General features: G+C 35.0%; 5 protein-coding genes across 7 annotated transcripts; 1 reads left to right on the forward strand and 4 right to left on the reverse strand.

Annotated features, from left to right (window-relative positions):
- The first annotated feature begins 61 nt into the window (after window positions 1–61).
- On the forward strand, window positions 62–1,479 carry LOC111799111 (transmembrane protein (DUF677)). Of its 2 annotated transcripts, none has more exons than XM_023682515.2 (3): window positions 62–194; window positions 314–812; window positions 896–1,479. In XM_023682515.2, the coding sequence occupies exons 1-3, from the start codon at window positions 155–157 to the stop codon at window positions 1,362–1,364; spliced, it is 1,008 nt and encodes a 335-aa protein (XP_023538283.2). In that variant the 5' UTR covers window positions 62–154; the 3' UTR covers window positions 1,365–1,479. The 2 variants fall into 2 exon arrangements, with proteins under 2 accessions (XP_023538283.2, XP_086981276.1); XM_087125150.1 differs by having other exon boundaries at window positions 143–194; window positions 318–812.
- Window positions 1,480–3,620: 2,141 nt separating this feature from the next.
- LOC111799110 (peroxidase 64-like) lies at window positions 3,621–4,923 on the reverse strand. Its single transcript, XM_023682514.2, has 4 exons — window positions 4,726–4,923; window positions 4,450–4,638; window positions 4,208–4,370; window positions 3,621–4,122 (listed from the first exon to the last, which is right to left on the reverse strand). Exons 1-4 carry the CDS (start codon window positions 4,921–4,923, stop codon window positions 3,725–3,727), a joined length of 948 nt encoding a protein of 315 aa, XP_023538282.2. The 3' UTR covers window positions 3,621–3,724.
- A 1,260-nt stretch (window positions 4,924–6,183) lies between these two features.
- On the reverse strand, window positions 6,184–8,704 carry LOC111799039 (expansin-A11-like). The gene is made up of 3 exons (XM_023682424.2): window positions 8,535–8,704; window positions 7,264–7,585; window positions 6,184–6,671 (listed from the first exon to the last, which is right to left on the reverse strand). The coding sequence occupies exons 1-3, from the start codon at window positions 8,671–8,673 to the stop codon at window positions 6,359–6,361; spliced, it is 774 nt and encodes a 257-aa protein (XP_023538192.2). The 5' UTR covers window positions 8,674–8,704; the 3' UTR covers window positions 6,184–6,358.
- A 6,540-nt stretch (window positions 8,705–15,244) lies between these two features.
- LOC111799321 (Thioredoxin superfamily protein) lies at window positions 15,245–18,481 on the reverse strand. Of its 2 annotated transcripts, none has more exons than XM_087125103.1 (4): window positions 18,125–18,481; window positions 17,477–17,579; window positions 16,170–16,339; window positions 15,245–15,716 (listed from the first exon to the last, which is right to left on the reverse strand). In XM_087125103.1, exons 1-4 carry the CDS (start codon window positions 18,409–18,411, stop codon window positions 15,671–15,673), a joined length of 606 nt encoding a protein of 201 aa, XP_086981229.1. In that variant the 5' UTR covers window positions 18,412–18,481; the 3' UTR covers window positions 15,245–15,670. The 2 variants fall into 2 exon arrangements, with proteins under 2 accessions (XP_086981229.1, XP_086981228.1); XM_087125102.1 differs by having other exon boundaries at window positions 16,178–16,339; window positions 18,125–18,480.
- Window positions 18,482–21,158: 2,677 nt separating this feature from the next.
- LOC111798052 (uncharacterized) lies at window positions 21,159–23,695 on the reverse strand. The gene is made up of 6 exons (XM_023681005.2): window positions 23,280–23,695; window positions 22,924–23,058; window positions 22,687–22,765; window positions 22,395–22,489; window positions 21,630–21,797; window positions 21,159–21,528 (listed from the first exon to the last, which is right to left on the reverse strand). Exons 1-6 carry the CDS (start codon window positions 23,614–23,616, stop codon window positions 21,368–21,370), a joined length of 975 nt encoding a protein of 324 aa, XP_023536773.2. The 5' UTR covers window positions 23,617–23,695; the 3' UTR covers window positions 21,159–21,367.
- Window positions 23,696–23,719: the final 24 nt, after the last annotated feature.

Genomic DNA, 23,719 nt, shown 5'->3' on the forward strand with positions numbered 1-23,719 from the left:
CAGCCGGACACTAATCGCCACGTGTCCCCTCTTCGTTCCTTCTGGACCTCTCCTATCCTGCCACGTGTCCCCTTCTCCTCCCCTTCTGGACTAGCCTTGCATATAAATAACAAACCCCCCATCAATTCCAAATTCCACATTTAGGGTTCCCAAGATGAAAACTTCCCATTGGATCAGCCTCTTTAATAAGACAGGTCAGCATTAAAATTAATTTTTATTAAAACTAATTATTTAATTTATAGATTTATTTATTTATTTATTGTTATTTTTTTAATCATAATCTAATGGATAAATGGTTATGATTTGGTCACAGACAGATCATCATCGGACAAAAACAAGGCTATTATGAATGCCTTGTCTCGCAAGTTAAACATTAACGAAGAGTACAAACAAGCCTTTAGAACCACCTCCTTCATTGAATTCACAACCACCAACAAAGACAATAACACGATATCGTCGTCGTCGCCGCCGCCATCGCCACCACCATGTCGGCTCGAACCAGACCAAAAGCTTCTCACCGAGATGTTCCAGAGCTGTAATGGCCGCCATGTCGGCCACCCTCTTCTTCTTGAATATTTCGAAGCCAGTTTTCAAGCTTTCAAAGCTTGCCAATTTCTCCTTCAAACCGTCCACCAAACTCGCATCAACCATGCCGCCGTCGAGCTCGCCACCACAATGGCCGACAACGACAATCAAAGCTCCGATAATAATGGAATGGTTTATAGGGAGTTGTTTCTCGGCTTACACGATATCCATTCCGAATTGCTTCGTAAACTCTCGTGTTTACGGAATGATACTCGAAGAAAGTTGAGGTAAGTTTAAGCTAATGGGTTATATAGTAAATTTTAGAATTTTATAGATTGAACGTATGATTTAGTCTCTATTCTTAAATTAGGTTAAGACGTTTTGGGAAGAAAGTAGCCAGGGGTTGTTTCGTGATATCGAACACGGCAGTTCTAGTCGCGCTACTAGTTTTGGCATTGCATAGTCTTGTCGGGATCGTGGCGATGCCGGGGTTGATCGTTTGCTTCGTGGGTTCGTTGAAAAAGAAGAGGAGAGATCATAAGGGGATTCTACGACAAATGGAGATTGCGGCGAGAGCGACGTATATAACCATGAATGATTTGGACACGTTGAGTCGGATGGCGGGGAGGCTCGATGGCGAGGTGGAGCATCTTAGGGCGGTGGCCTGGATGTGGATGAGAAGCGGCGGAATGCGTGAGATATTGAAGGAGTTTGTTGAAGAAGATGACGCCATTGTTGAGCAAATGAAGGAGCTTCAACAACATATATATTTGTGTTGTGTAACCATAAACAGGTCAAGAAGACTTGTTATGAATGAAATTGTGGGAGCTCAGGATTGAAGTGGTTCATGAATATAGGATTATGTGAATATTTTATTAATTTTTTTGTTTTATTTATTTAATTTAATTTGTATTATTACTCAAATTTCACCAGACAATTACTCAAATAGTTCAAGCTCACTGTTAGTAGATATTGTCCGTTTTAGTCTTTTAGTCTATTACGTATTATCGTTAGTATCACGGTTTTAAAATGTAAAAAATTCAACTGATGCGAGATCTCACAATTCATCCCCTCGAGGACCCAACGTCCTCACTAGCACACTGATCAATGTTTGACACTGATACTATTTGTAACAGCCCCTCACTGGCACACTGGTCAATGTCTGGCTCTGATACTATTTGTAACAGCCCCTCACTGGCATACTGATCAATGTATGGTTGTGATGCTATTTGTAATAGCTCAAACATTGATCCATGTCTGCTCTAATATTATTTGTAATAGCCCAAACATGGACTTTCATACTATTTGTAACCGCCCAAGCTCCCCAAACACTAGCTCTTATACTATTTGTAAAAGTCCCTCACTGGCACACTAATTAATGTTTGGCTCTAATACTATTTGTAACAGCCCTCGATCAATGTCCAACTCTCATACTATTTGTAACAGTCCCTCACTGGCACACTGATAACACTAATCAATGTCTGCTTTAATATTATTTGTAACAACCTAAACCCTGACTCTCATACTATTTGTAACCGCCTAAGCTCCCCAAACATTGGCTCTAATACTATTTGTAACAGTCCAAACACTTATCAATGTCTGGCTTTGACTCTGATACTATTTGTAACAACTCAAGCTCAGCCAAAACCAACCGTTAGTAGATATTATCCACCTTGGTCTATTAGATATCGCCATTTAAAACTCTGTCAATTAAGTAGAGGTTTCCACACCCTTATCAAGAATGTTTCATTCCCTTCTCCAACCAATGTGAGATCTCATATAATTTCTTAAAGAATTTTATCGGTAGAGAGCTTATACAATTCAAATGCCTGGATTTTGAATGAAATATTTTTTCAAAACTAAAAATATAATATCAACTTATAAGTCAATATTTCATGAGTTGTTCGTAATTACAATTAAGTCAAAAGCTCGTTTTGTCATTGTTATTACATCTTACACCTTAAGTACCCGTTGTCCTCTAACCAACAATCTTTTATATGATCTAATCATAAAATACGATAAAATTCCGCGTAGAGTTTTGTCAAATTAAATTAAATTTTCTTATATTAGTAAAATAATGAACATAAAAATAAAAAAACAATAAATAAAATAAATTTACAGATTATTTATTGTCAAGTTGGGCTGCTCCTGCCCACAATTTTAATTGATTTATCGGGAAAAGAAACGAGCAAAAAATAAAATTTTTTTTTATATATATAAAAATTATACTTTTATTATTTCTTTAATTTTTCATGAAATAATTAATTAAAAAATAAAATATTTTTTTATCAAGTTTAAAATTAAAAAAAGAAAGAAATAATTAAAAGTAAATCACTAAGTATTTAATTTAAATTAAATTAAACCTCACTTATTAAATACAATTTAACCCCATAGATGAAAAAATAAAAATAAAAATAAAAATAAAAAATAAAACAGCGGTTATGTTATTTTATTTTATTTTATTTGGTATTCTGCATTTTTATCACAAGATTCATTGGGACTGTCACGTGACTCATATGATTCGCTTTATAAATGCCACCTGTGAAATTTCTATAATAAATTCAGCCCATTTTATTTCCTTTTTTGGCTTTTTAATCTTTAAATAATCTATTTTAATCCTCCCTTTTTTAAATAATTATTTTATTATCATTTACGGAACAAAACATTTTTGAAAAACTCGTGTTAATTTGTGAGAATAATCTTAAGAGATTCTACATCGGTTAGACAGAGAAACGAAATATTGTTTCAAGGGTGTGAAAACCTCTCTCTAACAGACACATTTTAAAATCGTGAGGCTGACAGTAATCAGTTAAAACAGACAATATCTAGCCGTGGGCAGTTACAAATCTTATAATAAATTATTATTATTATTATTATTATTATTATTATTATTATTATTGGGTAAAGGAAATCATATTCATTAACTACTTGCTGTCCCCTTCTAAAAAAAAGGATAAAGTCATGAAAAGATGAAAAAAGTAATTGAAATTTAACCACAAATTTTATTTTCCAATTCCAAAAATAAAAAATAAAATAATCATTTTTTAAATTAATATATAATTAAAAAAATTAAAGTAAATAAAAGAGATAAAAAAATATATATATATATTCCCATAATTAAATACATAATTCAAAAGCGCACACAATTCAAAGCATCAAAAACCACTCCACAATTAAAAAAAAAATTAAAATTAAAATATTATCTGACCACCCGGCAGTTTAGCCGGACTTCTTCGCCGGCGCCGGCGATCCGACTCATCTTGACCATGGACTTCACAAACGCCTTCTCAAAGTGGCGTTGTTCATTGGCGAATTTAGACACCAAAGCCTTTGAATACGGCGTTGAAAGCAAAGATTGATCGGAAGAAAAAATGCTCCGCCCTTGAAGAAGCAGCTTGAAGTATGCATTGTCAAACACCGTGGTACTTGAATCCATGGCGGACCCGGCGTTCTTCACCTTGTTGTGAGCTGGACATATGCTCCGGAGACTGGCCGCGAACGATGGTTGCAACAATGGGTCGATGTCGACGGTCGAGTTGAATTTGTGGATTCGGTTTTGGAATGACGAGCAATGGGCGAATCCTAACGTGTGTCCGCCTAAAAATGCACCGTAACTTATCCGTTTAGAATAATCGATCGTGTTCGAGTTTTTGAATTAGGGATGATTTAATACGGTGTTTACCTGATAGAGCTACGAGATCTTGTATGGAAAGACCTCGTTGAGAGAAGCTTTGTTGGAGTTGGGAGAAGTTGAATGTCGGAAAAGGCAATTGTATGGTTTCATTTGCTTTCGAGATTCTTCCGTCTTTTCGTCCTTTCGGGACTTCCCAATGAGGACCTCCCGACTGATTCCAATAACAAAACGTTTATTCATTCCACCCGACAAATAAAAACAAAACAAAAAAACGTTAAATAACGAATTACCACAACAACAGCATCTCGAGCAGCGAGGGCTAGGATATCAGCACAAGAAACAACGCCAGGGCAGACAGATTCAATGGCTTTCTTAGCCTTATCAATGACGTAAAAAGCATGTAACGATATATTAGGAGGGCCGTCTTTTTCCGCCTTGTTCTTCCCCTTGGAGTCGAGAAGCACAGACCCATCACAACCCTTCAAAACAAAAAGAAAATGTCTCGTAACATCAAAATCCATACGAACTACAGTGAATTAACCAAACCCTTTTAACCATTTGCTTACTCTAATGAAACAGTCATGGAAGTGCATTCGGAGCAATGCCGCAGGAACCGTCTTGTCGTTGACGGTGGCTAGGTGGACTTCTCGAGCAACGATGGACTCGAGATTAGGGCACGTGTGGTCGTAATAGCGGTAGGTCAAGGCATCGAGAGACGGAAAGAGGGAAGAAAAGAGGAGAAGAAAGGTGAAGAAGAGAGACATGGTTGTAATGGTAGAAAGTGTTGGAGATGAGAGTATTTATATGTATGGAAAAGGGAAGTGAAAGGAGTGGTTATGGAGAGGGACAAGGTTGTTGGAATATTTGGTGATCCAAAACCACTCGTCGTATTAAAGCAAAGTGCTTCGTCTTTTTCTCGAATCGAGATTGCAATGACCTCAACTCAACCACGTACCATTCAATCACGACCCAGTTGATGAACCCTTCTCGTGATCTCAAAGGGAGGGGAAGAGAACCATCCACCCGAGTCTTCTCGTGACGTAATGCATAAATTCATGCTGACACGAACCCTATGGCTCAATCAATATCCGACCCATCACTCGTGCAAGTAATCGTTTTAATGGAGACAAACATGCAAACATATACAACATGAACGTAAAACATTCATTTTTTCGGGATTAAATTTTAAAATTTTAGAATTTAATTTGATAAAATAATAATAAAAAAAAAAAGGTCAATGAATCTCCGTGATTGGCGTACCTGATCCCTTGATGTAAAAGCAACCAATATATATCATAATAAATAGTTAATTATTTAAATTATAAATAAATAAATAAATAAATAAATAAATAAATAAAATGAAGTGAAGGGAAAGGGGAGTAGTTAAGTGGTCAATAATCACTTTATAACGACTCCTCAATTTCAAGACCAAATTCATTATTCATAACTAATTATCAATAATTGGATGATATTATTAAAGTTGGCTTTTTTATTTTTATTTTTATTTTATTTTATTTATTATTGTGATAATATATGATTGGCACGATAATATTGAAGGTCAGGATATATATATACAACACGTGGTCGGAGAAGTGACAAAGTGAAGCATAGGAAGTGTAATACACGACAATCATAATTTACTTAAATATAAAGAAAAGAAAATTATTAATTTTTTTTAATTAGTTTGTTAAATTATTACAAATGATTTGATCGCACACAGTACACGTTAGATTAGTGACATTGTTGTATTTGATTATAAGTTCTTATGGCTTTGTTTTGGGCTTTCCCCAAAATTTCTCATACGAATAGAGAGAGTATTCCTTGATTATAAGCTCATGATCATTCCCTAAATTAGCCGATGTGGGACTTTTAAAGGTTCAGTACAATAGGTAGCATGCGTTTTCGTTTTGACTCTCGAGTTAGAACGAAAAAACAGGCTTTTTACTGACGAGAAAGGGTCAAATAAAAAACAATTTAAGCGGAGAAAACAAAGCTTCTATTTATATATATATAAATTATATAACTTTTTATAGTAATAACGTTACAAATTGACTTTAAAACACTTATATGAGTAATTAAACATCTCAAAGTTGTGAAGCGACCGCTTGGTGGCGGGCTGACATTAAGGTGGCGGGCTGCTTCCGTAGCTTTAAAAAAAAAACCCCACTTGGCTCGCCTCTGCCAATCCGACCACCCCAATCAGCTGAATTGGACACTGCTCCCAAACGTTTGCCCAAACCTCCAGCTCGAAGGGACAACGTTGTTGAACACTTGTGTCTGCCCGTCCGTGGTTGTCACCTTGAACGACAGAGCTTGCCCATTTAGATACGAATTCGACTGCCAATTCATGCCCCAATTCCTCGACATCGCCATCCATTGGCTGGATTTCGAGCCCTTGATCGACACCGCTTGGATGTCTCCAGCTCCTCCCACGTTGCTTATCAAAACCAGCTCAAAATAGTCTCGTCCGTTCACTGTGAACCTCACCCCTCCTTTCTTTACACAAGGAACTCTGTCGAATTTATAATCATTTATAAAATCAAATAAATTATAAAGAAATCAGAAGAACAATAAATGGATACAAGATATTTGTCTATAATCAAATGAAAAATATGATAGCTATAATAAACCGTAATGGAAAGCTAAATATCTCAATCATACAAAATATTTGCCTATAATCAAATGACAAATATGATATTTATGGTAAACCGTAATGGAAGGCTAAATATTTCAATCATACAATATATTTGTCTATATTCAAATGAAAAATATGATATCCATTGTAAACCGTAATGAAAGGCTAAATATCTCTGTCATACGAGATATTTGTACAAATATGATACCTATGGTAAAGTCAAGGCTAAATATCTCGATCATACAAGATATTTGTCTATAATCAAATGACAAATACGATACCTATGGTAAATCGTAATGGAAGGCTAAATATCTCAATCATACGAGATATTTGTACAAATATGATACCTATGGTAAACTGAGGACTAAATATCTTCAATCATACAAGATATTTGACGGTAATAAAGGGTCAAATATGATATATATATGTTAAATTAGAATTCACGACAAAATATGATTTATTTTGTTACCTTTGGTAGAGGACGGGGATGATTCCGCCTCGGTAAATGCCGATCTTTTCCCAAGCGGGCTGAGCCATGTCGAAGTGCTTAAGCGGAGGGTTGCACCATCCGCCGTTGTTGTTGGGGAGAGCGAAGTTTGGTGGGCAGAAATTGGTGGCTGTTACGGTCACCGACGCCCCTTTGACGCACCAACGGGGGTCGGTCTTGTAATCGCACGTGATCTTGATGCACTGCCCGCAGGATGCTCCGTCGTTGAACAGCGCGGTGCTCAGCGCTGCCGTGCTTGTCCCGTAACCCGTGTCGTACAAGTTCCCATACCCACAAGCTCCTCCTGCAACGGTCAACAAAATGGTTTGGCCGGCCACAAAATTAGTGAACCAGTGAAGGAAAATTTGTTATATTATATATATTTATTTGCTTATTTTTTAATACTAAAATTAATTTTTAAAAATTAGGATTATAATATTATATTTTTTTTTATTTACTAAATATTATTAAATTTATTAGGGTGAAAAATATAAATTATCTATTAATTTTTTAAAAAAAAAATGAAAAAATGAAAAAAAAAAAGATTTAAATAATAGTTACACATGGATGTTGGTTCGTTACTGGTGAGATCCCATATTAACTCGGGGAGGATAACAAAACATTATTTATAAGGTTGTGGAAACCTTTCCGGAGTAGACAAGTTTTAAAAACTTATCGACACAACCCGAAAGGAAAACTCAAAATGAATCATATTTACTACTGGTGGGCATTGACTTTTACAAATGGTATTAGAGTTCAAACACCGGTCAATGTGCCAGCAACGAGGTTGAGCCCCTACCCCAAAATGCTGTAGACACAAGGTTGCGTGCCAAGAGGCTGAGCCCTAAAGGCATGTGGACACAAGGCGATGTGCCAACAAGAATGCTGGCAAGAAGGAAACTGGACCCCAAAAGGAGGTGGTCACAAGGCTGTGCCAGACTGAGTCCTAAAGGGAGGTGGACACAAGGTGATGTGCCAGCAAGGAGACTAAGCTCTAAAGGGAAGTGGACACAAGACGATGTGCCAGCAAGGAGACTGAACCCCCAAAGGAGATGGACACAAGGCGGTGTTCCAGCAAGGACGTTGGCCCCGGAAGAAGATGGATTGGGGGGTCCCACGTCAATTGGGAAAGGGAAAATTCAATTTTCACTAAATTTTTTTAAGACCACAAATAATTATTAAACGTATATTCAACCAAAAAATTTACAAAAAACGAGAAACAAAAACATTACGAAACGACGTCGTTTACTTACCCATTGTCCCCGACGCATCGCTACCGCCGTAGAACGTAGCATGAGCGGGATACCATCCCGACGCACTAAAAGCATCGGCAGCAAAGAGGAAGTTGGAGAGAACGAGAGAGAAAGCGAATGGGAAAGAATGCTTCGCCATTAATGGCAATGAAGAAGAATGAAGAAGATGAAGAAGAAAGGGTTGGCATTGAATTGAGAAGCAGAGGGAGTGTTAAATAAGAACACAAAATCAGCCATCCAACAACCTCACATGTGACCTCTGCAGCTCACAACCAAATTGTTGTTTCAATTTTTTTATACTTCAAAAATTATAAACTTCAGTTGCTCAACTTTGAATAATCCTTTTCAGATTTTCACAATTTTTTAATATATTCTTTTTATTTCACCTCGATCCCTTTAAACAACCATAACATGATATGTTTATTTCTTATGATCCACCGTCGTCTAAAATAGTGAACAACAAGCAAATGTAGTTCGACCCTTGGTTACAGATTAAATAAAATATGTTAAATTTATAAGTTTAGTCATCAAGTGCTGAATTCAGATTCTGAATCATGATCACGGGCGGTTGAAAAAAAAAAAAAATATATTCATAAATTTTTAAAATTTTCAATAATATCCGTAACTTCAAATAAAGTTAAAAAAATATTTTTACTATTGATTTGGAACGAAACTGTTAATATTTTGTTTTAAAAAATATTCACGAACTTTAGAAAGTTTTATTAATGTTTTTTTAAACGTTCAAAAATACCCTTAAGATTGAAATTTCAAAAGTAGCATTAACACCTTTCGTTAAAATTTTTTTTTACCGTCAATATATGGATGAAAACCATCTATCCACCCCTTATAGATAATTTTTCTGTTTAATGTTATATTTGAATGTTCGTAAGTGTTTTTTTAAATATGATACTATTACCTATTTTTAAACTTAAAAAAAAAAATAATAATAAATGTAATTTTGAAATTCTTAAAAAAAAAAAAAAATTAAGAGTATTTTTTTTTTTTTTTATCATTTTGAAAATTTAACAATATTTTTTTATCTAATTTTTTGTTATAAAAATTTAAAAGAATTACTAAAAATTTTAAAAATTTAATGATATTTTTATTTTTTTCATTAAAAAAAAACTAAAAAACTAAGTATATACATACATACATACATATATATACATACATATATATACATACATACATACATATATACATACATACATATATACATACATACATATATATATCTACATACGTACATACATATATATACATACATACATATATATACATACATACATATATATATCTACATACATACATACATACATATATACATACATACATATATATACATACATACATATATACATACATACATATATATACATATATATACATACATACATATATACATACATACATATATATATATATATATATATATATATATATATATATATATATATATTTGTTGAAAATTGTAAGCCTAATTTATTTAATATAATTCCCACGTTGTGTTAGCTCTTACAGCCTAACTCACATGGCCTCAAAAGAGAGGTGAATATATCAAACTCTACCCCACAATTATTTATTTATTTATTTATTTATTTATTTATTTATAAGGATTTTCATTTTTTTAAAATTAAATTTTAATTAATTTTTTAATAAAAATTTTCCGTTCATATAACATGTTTTATGGACAATCCCACATGATTTTAAATTATTGGATTTGATTCAATATGAATTCTATTTTAAATTATTATATCTCAATTATATATATTTTTACCTCTCAAAAACTTAATTCAATAAAAAAAAAAAATTAAATAACTACATTTAAAAAAAAAAAAAGTTAAAATTAAATAAACAAAAATTGTACTTTCTACGGGCTGTTATTTATTTTAGTTTTGAATATCTCACTAAATTAAAAAAAAAAAAAAAAAAAAAAATAATTTTTTTAAAACTAAAATATGTTAAAAATACCATTAAAATTAATTTTGGATGAAATAATTAATATTTTATTTAAAAATTACTCTTAAATTTTTAAAAGAATTTAAAAAATACTGTGTACAATGTTAAAAAAATATTTAAAAAAAAAAAACATTAAAAAGTTTGGAGATAATCTACGTGATACAAATAGTTGGAATTCCCAACGTCATACATTCTTGAAGAGCCCGATATTCTTCTTGTTGATCAACGATTATTACAATATCAAGTAACCCCGTCATATATTTAATCCCGCCCAGATATGTTTGCAAGTGAGATAATTGTCTCTTCAACATAGCGGCATCCCTTTTCGGAAGACGGTTGAGTCCCCCGTCTTTTGTTCGGTTCTCAAGTCCCTGAACTTATGAAGTCTCGTTTCGGTAGTAGACCAATTTGTTAACATCCCTCGAGTCATTTTTTATTAACATAATGACACCGAGCCCTTGTTGCAGCCCGATTGATAGACGATTTTTATTCTTATTTTGACGACAAGATTTTTCTTGAATAAACATTTTTATACAGATAAATGGTGTTAATACTACTTAAAAAATTTCATGGATATTTATTAAATACAGTACTAAAGTTGAAGGATACTAATGAAACTTTGTCAAACGTACCAATATTTTTGAAACACGGTTAAAAATGTGAAAAAATTCTTGAAATAAAATATTAACCGTTACCCAGTAAGAATATATATATATATTAAATTATATGTATGTTTAGCATTAAAAATGAAGGAAAAAATAGAAGAAAAAATGGAAATTAATTAAGTTAATTAATGAAGATTAGCATGTGAGGATATGATAATCCAAGATCCAAACAGGACAATAAGCAAAGGGACAAAATACTTTTAAAGGAAATTACTCATATATGCTCTCTTTTGTGGATTTTTAGGTTTATTATAGGCTAAATCGATAAAAATACCCGTTTAAATTTTAATTTTGTTTAGAAAATATTTTTAAATTTTCAAAAATTTCAATAATATACTTCGATTTGAAAGTAATTATTGACGTTTTTGTGTTTTGTTGATACCATTCGTCACAATCGCACTTTTAATCATATTTCGGGTATAGTAGATGCTATCACACGTACAATCATACTCAATTCGATGGAATTGTTTGATCTTAAAGGAGATCTTCTATAATTTCGCACGTGAGGGGTTATTTCTTGGTTTCGTCCAGTCATTAATAACTTGATTATTTTAAGATAATAGTAGATAGAAACAACGCTCGTAAGAAATAAACCAAGAAATATAGGCCTACCTGCCATCCACAAGAATAACTTAAGTTTTCCGAAAAAACCTGCTAGTAGAGTAAGACCTAAGGATAAGAGAGAGCTAAAGAGGATCTTTTGTGCGGCACTCACTTCCTAGCAACAAGTGAGTTAAGTCAATTTGTTTTTGTGTCGTCTACGGCTAAGCAACGTATGCACGAGCCTCTAACCCCGGTTTAAGAAAAAAAATTTAGAAAACGGGACAGAGAGATCTCCAAAGTAAGTTTGAAAGCAAGATGGCATGAAAAAAAAAAGCAACAATAACTGCTTAAAGTATAGCAACTAACTGATTAGCTTAAAAATTAAATAGAACTTTATATGTATTTGACTTTTTTTTTTTATTTTTTAAAAATGGTGTAACTGATAATTATTTTAAAAAATCTTTTTATATCTTATCCACCGCCAAAATAAATATTTAATTTATCTCAATCTAATCCCATAATTTATATATAAAACCATTTTCTTAGTGGTAGAAATTCCACGAGAAAAAAAATCTAAACGTGTAACAACCCACGCTTACTACTACCAGATATTGTCTTCTTTGAGTTTTTTAATCTAGACCTACCGTTAACAGATATTGTCCTCTTTGAGTTTTTTCTTTCGGGTCTTCCCTCAAAGCTTTAAAACGCGTATGCTAGGAGAAAGTTTCCACACTCTTATAAATGACGTTTTGTTCTCCTCCCGAACCAATGTGGGACATGAGAGAGAAAAACAGATTAAAATAAGAATATTTTAAGATATAAATATAAAATTGAAATAATAAAAAAATTCAACCACCAAAGTACAATTTCAAAGCAAAATTATATTAAATAATGTAATATAATAAAAAGGTTTAATGTGTAATTTAAGCAAGAAATTTAAGATGGGAATCATAAAGAAAAGGGAGAAAATGATTGAAACAGTATCATGCACATGGCAAAGGAATAATACAAGAGTTATTATTACTTTTTAATTAATTAATTAATTAATTAATTAATTTTTTAAGTCTTTGGTAGTTAACATGGTTTGCTAATTAATGAGATACATTGCTTGTAATAACAGTTATTAGGGGCAAAATATGTTCACATGGTTTCTTCCTCGAAATCGTTTTAAAAATAAAATTAGTCATTAATTTCGGGGTTTGACTTTTTTTAGTTGGAGTATATATAATAATTATTATATAAACGAGTAGATTGGTGGGAAAACTAGTTTGACTTTACGGATCGTACATGTTAGGACAATTAATTCTAGTTTGATACAATAAGTACGTTGTGGGTTGGTTGATTCAAGTGCAAGCCAATGAGCTCGACACTCGAGGTAGACCGAAAGGTTGAAAAGACTCAAATTGACGAAAAAGGTAAAAGATGTTTACCAAGTGTTAGATTCAAGTCATGGAGCATGTGGGCTATTTTGAAGGGAAAAGGTAGGCTCAGCGGGAGTTAAATATCACTTCTTTGTGTAAAGGTTGATCGAGTCGATCTTAGAGTCCTATGAGATTGATTTAGAACCTCGAACCTAACTGACAGATCTACATATTAGTATTGGAGGAAGTTGGGTAGAGTACCACTTGTGCGAGAGCTTTTTTGTGCACGGAATAATAAGTCTCATTCTAATGGCCTCATCAAATCTTATGGTACAACATGGATCAATGCCACGATTTTGAAGAAGGCAAGGAAAGTGAAAGGGACTATCGCCTCTCCGATGAAGATGCCTCAGTGGTGTATATGGACAAGCTCCATCTCTTGCCCGAAAGAAGTGAAACGAACACTCACCAAGAGGTCATCGTCACTATGAAGGCTAAGAAGCCTCGAAAGATGTTGACTCGAGATTGCAGCTCCACAGGCAAGATAGTCACCCTCTAATCCTAGATGACTTAGTTCATAGCTTACATGTTGGTCGGCTCATGTCATGACTTATCAACCGGATAATACCTCTAGTTAAGGCAAGTCTTCCATCGCTCATGACCCTCGTAAAAGAAAGGAGAAGGCCTTTTGCGAAATTTTTCTTTTTCTTTTTGATTTGAACTAAAAAAGACCTCAAATCAATCGAAATCCAGCCCAAATTATATTTTTGTAGTAAATATCTTCGTCGTCAAAATGTGACTATACTAGTATCTTCGAAACCCTTGACTGAATAAGTATATTGCAAAAATGAGTAGACTCTGAAGCTCTTTTCCATTGCTCGTTATCTAAGAATTTCTCGTGACCTTCATATCTCTATAATCATACAAGATTCTCATTTCAACCCGAAACTAACTTTGGTTTTACTTTTTGAATTCTTCCTTCTAATCGAAATAAGATTTGAACATGTAAATCAAATTTATTTACTTATCTATATTATAAATATGGGATGTGGGATCCTTTATTTAGTTCTTCATTCACAGCTAAAAAAATATAGGGTTGTATCTCGACATTCCTGTTTTACATCTTTCGAGACCGATTCTCCCTAGTTTAGGGTAATAACATTTCGACATCCACATGAAACCGACAAACTAACTGAAAACGAAGCAAGTTAATCGGTTTGCAATTTCTCGGTCTGTTTTGGTCTTTCATAGACCATCAGACCATTGCATAGCATCCACATGCTTCCCAAGCTCCATTCAACCTCTCTCATCCAACATATAGTAGCGCACACATTTCACTCTATTGTTCTAAACAGTTCATCCAAAGATTTGAACAAGGAGTTTGGAGACATCAAGTGTAACGACCCAGATCCACCGCTAGCAGATATTGTCCTATTTGGGCCTTCCCTTTCGGGCTTCTCCTCAAGGCTTTAAAACGCGTCTGTTAGAGGAAGGTTTCCACACCCTTATAAAGGGTATTTTTGTTCTCCTCCCCAACCAATGTGGGACATCACAATCCACCCCCTTTCGAGACCCAACGTCCTTGCTGGCACTCCTTCCTTTCTCCAATCGATGTGGGACCGCCACCAAATCCACCCCTTTCAGGGCCCAGCATCCTTACAAGCACATCGCCTCGTGTCTACCCCCCTTTGGGGAATAGCGAGAAGGTTGACACATCATCCAGTGTCTAGCTCTGATACCATTTGTAACGATCCAGATCCACCGCTAGTAGATATTGTCCTCTTTGGGCTCTCTTTCGGGCCTCTCAAAGCTTTAAAACGCGTCTATTAGGGGAAGGTTTCCACACTCTTGTAAAGGATGTTTTTGTTCTCCTCCCCAACCAATGCGGGACATCACATGAAGAGTTTTTCTATTTAAGTTCATCCAAAGATTTGAACACAAGAGGTCTGGTAGTTATTACTCAAAGTCCTTGGGTCTTAGCCAATGGAGTTGCCCCTTGGGCGCTATCTCTCATCTCACTCTCATCAAATTGAAAGATAAAACCAAAAGAACTAACCGGAGGTTCAGTTCGGTCGGCTCAGTTTTGCACGAAAGCTTTCAGTCAGCTCGATTTTGATTTCTTGAGATATTCAAGGTCTGTACCATGAAATGGAGAGTGGAAGAAGAAGAAAGAGCAGCTGGGTGAATAAGAAAGCCCCATATGAAATAACTACGACAGTGAGATGTATTTCTTTTCTTACAAACAGGGAAGATCATTGAAAAGCAACAACACAACATATGCAGTGAATATTTCACAAGGAAGAGTCATTTATTGCATAACCAATCTAGAATGGCTTACCTTCTTCCGGGAGAATGGGTTATCACATAAATGAGAAGTGCGTATACCTTCCAAGATTACAGGTTTTCCATCTGCAAACCATATAGATATATATATATATAGTAATTAAAGATGTGTGGCCACGGAGATGAAGTGTTTTTGTAGACCGAATGATTTATAGCGAGAGATGCTGAGACAATGATCTCTTCTTTTTCTTGATCAAAGGATCAATCAACTTTCTCCATCCAGTGTAATTTAAGGGAGACCCTTGATCAGGAGCTAGGAATCCATTTATAAAGAAAAAAGGTGTTCCATAGACTCCTCTTGAGGTGCTAAACTGCAAGATGAAAGAGAGAGTTCAAAATGAATGACGCATGCAGCAAAGAAAACAAAGCTGTGGAGGGAAATTGTAAGATCCCACATCGGTTGGAGAGGAGAATGAGTGTCAGCGGGGCCCCAAAGGAAGGTGGATTGTGAGATTCCCACATCAATTGGAGAGAGGAACGAAACATCCTTTATAAGGGTGTGGAAACCTTTCCACAGCTGACGTGTTTTAAAATTTTGAGGGGAAGTCCATAAGGGAAAACCCAAATAGGACAATATCTACTAGTGGTGCAGACGCGTTTTAAAACGGAAGCCTAGAAGGGAAAGCCCAAAGAGAACAATATCTGCTAACGGTGGATTTGGGCCGTTATAGAAATGAACAAACCTAAATCTATTGCATTTTACATGTCTGTTATAACATAACTATATATATCTTTACAATAACCCAAAAGTTGAAGCGCGATACCATCGTACCTTAAAAGAAACACGCGTCAAAAGATCCGTGTCCCTGTCATTAAAGCCAGCTACTAGAGCGTTTTTGTAGGACTCCCCCAGTACTTTCACTCCAAACTTCACAATGTTATCCACAACAGAAGCCCTTGACAAGTAGCGAGTTTCAGCGTTGTAAAACTGCTTCTGTTAATTAGAAATGCAATCATTTAGTCTTCATGAAAGTCTTGACTGTATAAAATACTAAGTTGTCTAGTCATTTTGACGTTCATGGGTTCAGTTTTACATTTATCATTCAGAAACCTTTCATTACTAATAATACAAATAAATAAGTCCAATTTTAAAGAAAACATGTTTGAGGGAGTTGTGTTTTAAAAGTGTTCTTCCTATAAAATGATCACCCTGTATTACAAGTCTTGAAAATTTTGAAAATTAAAACTCAAAAACAATCCACCAAACAAGCCTATGTTCTACTGAGATTTTAAAAATGGAACCCAGAAAAAATATATACATAGACAGTTTGAAGGAAAGGACCATTTACTTGCTAATTTAAAAAAATATAGGCTCTAATACCCTAGTTCACTGTTGGATGATGAAAGTCCCACATCGGCTAATTTAGGGAATGATCATGGGTTTATAAACAAAGAATACTCTCTCCATTGGTTTGAAGCCTTTTGGGGAAGCCCAAAGCAAAGCCATGAGAGCTTATGCTCAAAGTGGACAATATCATACCATTGTGGAGAGTCGTGTTCATCTAACATGGTATCAGAGCCGTGCCCTAAACTTAGTCACTCCAAAGGAGTGGAGCCTCAATTAAGGGGAGACGCACTATGTTCGAGGGGAGGTGTTGGATGATGAAAGTCCCAAATCGGCTAATTTAGGGAATGATTATGGGTTTATAAACAAAGAATACTCTCTCCATTGGTTTGAGGCCTTTTGGGGAAGCCCAAAATAAAGCCATGAGAGCTTATGCTCAAAGTGGACAATATCATACTATTGTGAAGAGTCGTGTTCGAGGGGAGGTGTTGGATGATGAAAGTCCCAAATCGGCTAATTTAGGGAATGATTATGGGTTTATAAACAAAGAATACTCTCTCCATTGGTTTGAGGCCTTTTGGGGAAGCCCAAAATAAAGCCATGAGAGCTTATGCTCAAAGTGGACAATATTATACTATTGTGAAGAGTCGTGTTCATCTAACATTCACATCTAACATTCACAACTGGAAAACAACTCAGAAATTGATCGGAAAAGAAAGCATGAGCTTTAAAGAAAGAACTAGGAGAGAAGTGAGCAATGATTCCTGAATTGAACAAAACAATAACCTGTTGCCCGAAGAATGCTTCCAACAATGTGAATGTAGCAGAGGGATTCACCAAATCTACAATATGTAAAGCGCGAGATGCAGCATATGCATTGTCATGATAACTGCAATCCAAGAAAAAATAAACTATCAGAAATTCACCGCTCTTGAATCCACGACAAAAGAAGATATTGAGATCAAAGTAATCTTAAACATAGTAACTCATTAAACGTTCTTAGAGCCAATACTATAGCGAATAGATTAATTCACAAAACAGCCTCGTTCAAATATTCAAAACTTGTACATTAAACATGCATAATCAGAATCACGTTGGGGAAATTTCTTTAATTATTTACAATTGCAATTGAATCGTTAACTGGCTTGGCTACCCCACTCCTGTGAAAAGTTTAGACAATTTCATTCTCTTCAAACAAAAATCCCACTACAAGCCATTAAATTTTAGTAAAGTGACAAAGTAAAGAAGCAACAGTGAAGTTCGTAACTACTTCCGACTGAATCAACCCTCGGAACACAAAACGAAAACAAAATCTACTACGATCATCCATTTTCCAATTTCATAAACACGAACAAAAATTTCTCAGCAACAAAACAGAGCAATCAACGAAAATCATCCACAGAAACGCATAACAGAGCGATCGATTATACTCACGGTAGAGGAAGCAGGTGAATGACGAGATGAACACGAGAACCGTAATAATCGAGAGCTTTTTTCAGAGGCGGCCAAGAATCACGGCTGTCGGGGCAAACCGGATCGTAAAACGCTTCGATACGGATGGTATTCAAGTCCCCCGAGTGATTTCCGTACACGAATCCGTCGAATTTTGCAGGTGGGAGACTCTGAGCATCAACATTCAGATGAAAGAAGAAGAAGAAGAAGAAGAAGAAAGAAACTGCAATTGATTGAAGCGTTGAGCAACTGGATTTTGGTTTCTCCATTTTTGTTCTTACGATGGAGCTTCGTTTATCCCGGAAGAGAGCTGCCGCCTTTGGCAGCAAAGTTACTATTGGTCTATATATATATCATAGACGACTTGGGAAAGTTTATTGTTATTATTATTATTATTATTATTATTATTATTATTATTATTACTATTTTAGAGCGAATATTTACATGAATTATATTTTAAATTTTGGTCAATAATTCTATATATATAAAAAAAAAAATTAATATCGCACATCAATTTTTATACTTTACATTTATTATATTAAAAAATATTTTATATGATCAAAATTTTTGGAGCCTTACCATTATTTTATTTTATTTTTCCTTAATTTAATTTAATGGAATTATATATGATATTTATATTGATTTTTTTAATACTCGAGAGTAAACCTATAGTAAATATAAAAAATAGAGAATTTCACGGACTTGAATCTCAAATAGATATCAAAGATACTGTATTCTCGACTTTTAAAGTCAAGAAATCCTACCCCTTAACAAATAATGTTTTAGAGGTAGCTACTTGATTTCGACCCATTAGCAAATAATTAATCGAAGAAACGTTGACCATCAACCTCAAATAATTAATTGAAGAAAAGTTGACCATCAACCTCAAAAGGCAAGAAAGAAAAAGGAGTGGCAATACTATTTCTATGTGCTCGAGTGGACTGTGACTATATATATCTTATCATATATTTTAAATCTTATTGATTTATAATGTGCTCGAGTGGACTTAGTTCATATACTTGATGGGCGAACGAATGAAATTTGATTGTCGGTTTGCTTTAGAAAGTAAAAGCTGGGTCTTATCTGAAAGAAGTAGGATTCTCGAGAAACTCTTCGATTTCCTTCCGCTCCATTAAAAATCTGTGCAAACCCGTAAGTAGTAATTTAATTCCTTTTCATATTATAGTAATGAAATGGTTTTATTCAAAGAGGTTTAAGTCTTAAAGTGGCTGCCTTATCAAGGAGGCAGTTTAAAGGGCAATTTAAAGTGATTAAAAGAAAGATTCTTAGGTTACAAAGTCAAGTTACGTTCAAAATCTAAAGAAACAACAATGATAATATGAATGTAAACTGTGCCACAAGAAAGATAGATGTTTTTCAATAATAATCTTAGTCTTTTCGGAGATATGAGAAGATATAAATGTAACGATCGAACTTTTTCCTTAAAAAATTAGACCGTTATTACAAATATGTCATAACTGAATCAAGTGAAAAGATATCTAAAAACGTTTTATCTTTAAAATTGTTACGGACTTGCATAAGCATAAACTTCGAAAACATAGTTGACACAAGGGTTATCATTCTCCTAAAGAGAAGTTGGTGCTACTAGTTGTTAATGAATAAGTATAACGGCTCAAGCTCACTACTAGCATATATTGTCTTCTTTGGACTTTTCCCTTTCAAGCTTACCCTCAAAGTTTTTAAAAGAAGAGGTTTCCGCACCCTTCTAAAAAATGTTTCATTCTCTTCCCCAACTAACGTGGGATCTCACAATCCACCCTCCTACTTCGGGGTCCAGCGTCCTTGTTGGCACACCACCTCTTGTCCACCCCCTTCGAGACTCAACCTTATCGCTGGCACATCGCCCAATGTCTAGCTCTGATGCCATTTTAAAAACCTTGAGAAGAAGCCCAAAAGAGAAAGCTCAAAGAGGAAATATCTACTAGCGGTGGACTTAGACTTAGATAGTCACAATTAATTGCCCATTTCCCAATCATTTTGGAAGTCTATTCTCATGCCTTTTAAACGGCACCTAGCACAGCCAGAAGACATGATCACATTACTTGGAAGTAGTCCTCATTGGTCACCCTTTAAACAAGGAAAAGGATGTCTTACGGAATTGTTTTATCAAAGCCTTTCTATGGCTTATATGGTTGAAATTGTCTTATGGAATTGTATATTTGAAGACAAATCCGCCATTTTCATGGTTTTTGTAATCATTCAATATATATTGGGGCTCTAAAACACCATTTTCATTCGTCCTTGCAGCTCACTTCGTGAAAAGAAGGAGATCCATGCACCGAGTCGTCCAATAGTATATCCCAAACTCCTTGCAAACAGGATACACCTAACTTGGAATCAAAGCTAGTCACCCCTGATACTCAATTCACAATTCACATTGACCTGACCCTTCTCTACTTGACTCTACAGCATAGCTCGCAGACGTTAATCCTCAAAAAAGATATCTCGTCAACATAGCATCTCGAAGGATTCAATCCAACCACGGCTTTACCCTATTACTACCTAGAGGACGTAGCTGGCACACAAAACAAAGGAAAGGGGGGTTCGGGGGATGTCGGCACATGGTCAGCAGTCTCTCATTGTGAGATCCCACATCGGTTGGAGAGGAGAACGAAACATTCTTTATAAAAGACCTCTGATGCATTTTAAAAAACTTTGAGGGAAAGCCCGCATTTTAAAAACTTTGAGGGAAAACTCGGAAAGAAAACCCCAAAGAGAACAATATCTGCTAGCGGTGGGCTTGCGTTGTTACACTCTTGATCCAAATTTTCCTATCTCTCTAACTCCTACAACCTCAACCTCACATCTCTTATTGTCCATTGGAAGTAATCTTTTTGTACTTCCTTCAGCAAATAGTTTGCCTTCTTTTGTAATTTCATCCTATGAATGAAATGCAGGAATCCATGTTTCTCATAAAAAATATAAAGTAAATCCTTTTAGAATGTACCTATGTTCTGTCAACACTTTGATAGCATTTAGGTTGTTCACAATATAGTTAAGTAGAACAAGGAATCACCACATTAAATACAAATATAGAAGCAATCATCTAAAAGGATGAGAAATTTGCAATTCGCTACATGGATCTAGCAGATTATTCTCACAGACAATCTTTTAGGATCTGATGTTAAAAAAAGTTCAGATATTTATCAATAAACTGGCAGGATATTGAGTAATCAAAAACAAAAACTATAAATTGTACTAACTTCAAGAGACGATCCTTGCAGACTCTCCCACAGCATCCTCCATTCTAGAATACCATTCGCCAACTCTTGTATTTTCTACCATATCTATTCCAGATTGAAGGTGTCGGATTGGTCTCAAGACGCCAAAGACAGCAAGATCAGCTAAATTAGGATTTGGTCCACCTATCGAGAGACAAATTCGTCGTAAAATAGAACTGTTTTTCTCAAATACCTTTAGCTAAACCTAAATAACTGAACAGAATCGTGAATGAAGTTAAGCATACCAAGAAACTGACGGTCTTTCAGTGCTTCCACCCATGTTTCTGCAGCTCCATATAAAGCTTTTCGTTCATCAGTGATGTTATGTTTTTCTTTCAATTTCTTGGAAACAAAATACATGGCTGTAGCCCCGCCATACTTAGCTATTATCCTTTGAGTGAAACTAAAATTTCCTGCACCATATTAAAGTTATACAGACAAGTCAGGAGCTCATGAATATATGCGATTGCTTCAACAACAAGAACAACAAACAAACAAACAAACAAAAAAATCATGTTGAGGATGTTTTTATGAATATAATAATTGGAATAAGGTAATCCAAATTATATAGTGAACATTGAAAATAAATGAAAGTGAGTATTCAAAACTTGGCTTGGATTTTGAAAACATTGGAAAAAAATAGAAAAGAAATAAACCCACAAGTGATAATACCGTTTAACAGCTTAACGTTTAAAAACCAAAAATCAAATTGTTATCAAACAGGACCTAAGAAACCAATGAGTCTCCAGCTCGTATATATAATACCGTTTAGCAACTTAATGTTTAAAAATCAAATTGTTATCAAACGGGGCCCTATAAACCAATGAGTCTCCAGCTCATATATAATACCGTTTAACAGCTTAATGTTCAAAAACCAAAAATCAAATTGTTAACAAACAGGGCCCTAGAAACCGTCTCCAGCTCATATAATTCAATATGAATAGACAAGATTACAAAGAACTAGGGAGGGGGGGAAACAGAACAGCTCATAAATTGATTTACTATCATACCATGTGTAGTTATGTAGTTGAAAGACTCGAGAGCCTCCTTGTAATTTCTGTAAATGTTCGGGGATAAAACGTGCACCAGGTGATTGTCCACCCATCTACATAATATATGCTCATCAATCAGTTACATATGATACACCAAAATGTCGAAAGACAAATTAGTCAGTCAAATTCTTTGGCAATGAAGACGCTGGTTTCCCTTAAAGTCTCAATTGGGTCCATATAATAGCTGCTTGTAAGCAAGTATAGAGCCTCGAGATGTAAAAAAAAAAAAAAAAAAAAAAAAAAAGTATACCCAAGCCACTTCCTCTCCTCCTCTGAGTCCGAGGTAGAATTCTCTGGATGAATTCTTTTGTACAACTTATCAATTATATCTGTACAAGAACAAGCAAGACAGGCCCCGATCATCAACAACTACTCTAATTGAAAACATATATATATATATATGTGTGTGTGTGTGTGTGTGTGTGTGTGTAGATATATATGTATGTATGTATTCTCCATTTCCAAGTAATTACAGATTTGACTGAACCTGTAGAATCCACCATTTGAACACCATCAACCATCAGAATTGGAACCTTCTTGTATTCAGACCACTTAATCTCCTTTTTGAATATGGGATTCACCTCCACGACTTTATAAGGAACATTGTAATAATCCAAGAATGCTGGAGGAAAAGGAAAATCAACAAAAATTTTAAGGACCTAGAAAGGAAAAATGGCATAGAATTGCAACTTCACGACAAGAATTCTAGCTTCAGCTCATAGGTAACAGTAATATATGATCTATTGTCCAGTCCTTAATCCACGTTCTCTATTTTCCTTATCAAGATCAAGTTGACAAAAACTTCATATTCTGAGAATTCCTCTAAGAGATTATGCTAATTACCTTTAACTTTGTTGCAGAACGGGCAAGCCTCGTATTGATAGAGAACCACATCCTTGGGTGCGAACGACAAACGAGGTAGGTCATTAACCACATCATGAACCGAAGATGAAGAGGCCACAGAGAAGCACCGACCATTCCCTGCAACATTCCGAGCAAAAGAAGGACAATACAAGCCAAATGGATTCTTCGCTTGCGAGAAACACCGAATATCAGATCCAATGAACGTTCTGTGAACCGCCGATGGATGGAGTAGCCGCCGATCAGCGGTGACAGTGGCGGTGTTGGCCTCACCGCTTACAAACCGGCTGAGTACGCGAACTCCATTAATCCTCCTCATGGCGACCGAGAGTTCTCTGGAAGTTGAACTCTTTTGCAAGGTTTTACAAGGGTTTGGGGAAAGAGAAATTGGTACGATTTCAGCCGTCGATGTAAGGAGAGTG

The sequence above is a fragment of the Cucurbita pepo genome, chromosome 7, assembly GCF_057944985.1.
Source record: "Cucurbita pepo subsp. pepo isolate OVF chromosome 7, ASM5794498v1, whole genome shotgun sequence".
Taxonomy (NCBI): Eukaryota; Viridiplantae; Streptophyta; class Magnoliopsida; order Cucurbitales; family Cucurbitaceae; genus Cucurbita; species Cucurbita pepo.

Coding starts and splice junctions, on each gene's coding strand:
- LOC111799111 (XM_023682515.2), top strand. CDS start 155: ATGAAAACTTCCCATTGGATCAGCCTCTTTAATAAGACAG. Junction 195..313: donor CAGCCTCTTTAATAAGACAG/GTCAGCATTAAA, acceptor ATTTGGTCACAG/ACAGATCATCATCGGACAAA. Junction 813..895: donor GATACTCGAAGAAAGTTGAG/GTAAGTTTAAGC, acceptor TTCTTAAATTAG/GTTAAGACGTTTTGGGAAGA.
- LOC111799110 (XM_023682514.2), bottom strand. CDS start 4,923: ATGTCTCTCTTCTTCACCTTTCTTCTCCTCTTTTCTTCCCTCTTTCCG. Junction 4,371..4,449: donor CTCGAGATGCTGTTGTTGTG/GTAATTCGTTAT, acceptor TATTGGAATCAG/TCGGGAGGTCCTCATTGGGA. Junction 4,123..4,207: donor AGATCTCGTAGCTCTATCAG/GTAAACACCGTA, acceptor GTGCATTTTTAG/GCGGACACACGTTAGGATTC.
- LOC111799039 (XM_023682424.2), bottom strand. CDS start 8,673: ATGGCGAAGCATTCTTTCCCATTCGCTTTCTCTCTCGTTCTCTCCAAC. Junction 7,586..8,534: donor CGATGCGTCGGGGACAATGG/GTAAGTAAACGA, acceptor TGACCGTTGCAG/GAGGAGCTTGTGGGTATGGG. Junction 6,672..7,263: donor ATCCCCGTCCTCTACCAAAG/GTAACAAAATAA, acceptor TAAATTCGACAG/AGTTCCTTGTGTAAAGAAAG.
- LOC111799321 (XM_087125102.1), bottom strand. CDS start 18,411: ATGGAGAAACCAAAATCCAGTTGCTCAACGCTTCAATCAATTGCAGTT. Junction 17,580..18,124: donor ATTCACCTGCTTCCTCTACC/GTGAGTATAATC, acceptor CTTGGATTGCAG/TTATCATGACAATGCATATG. Junction 15,717..16,177: donor TGACGCGTGTTTCTTTTAAG/GTACGATGGTAT, acceptor TTCATCTTGCAG/TTTAGCACCTCAAGAGGAGT.
- LOC111798052 (XM_023681005.2), bottom strand. CDS start 23,616: ATGAGGAGGATTAATGGAGTTCGCGTACTCAGCCGGTTTGTAAGCGGT. Junction 22,766..22,923: donor TCAAATGGTGGATTCTACAG/GTTCAGTCAAAT, acceptor GTTCTTGTACAG/ATATAATTGATAAGTTGTAC. Junction 21,529..21,629: donor GAAAGACCGTCAGTTTCTTG/GTATGCTTAACT, acceptor GTCTCTCGATAG/GTGGACCAAATCCTAATTTA.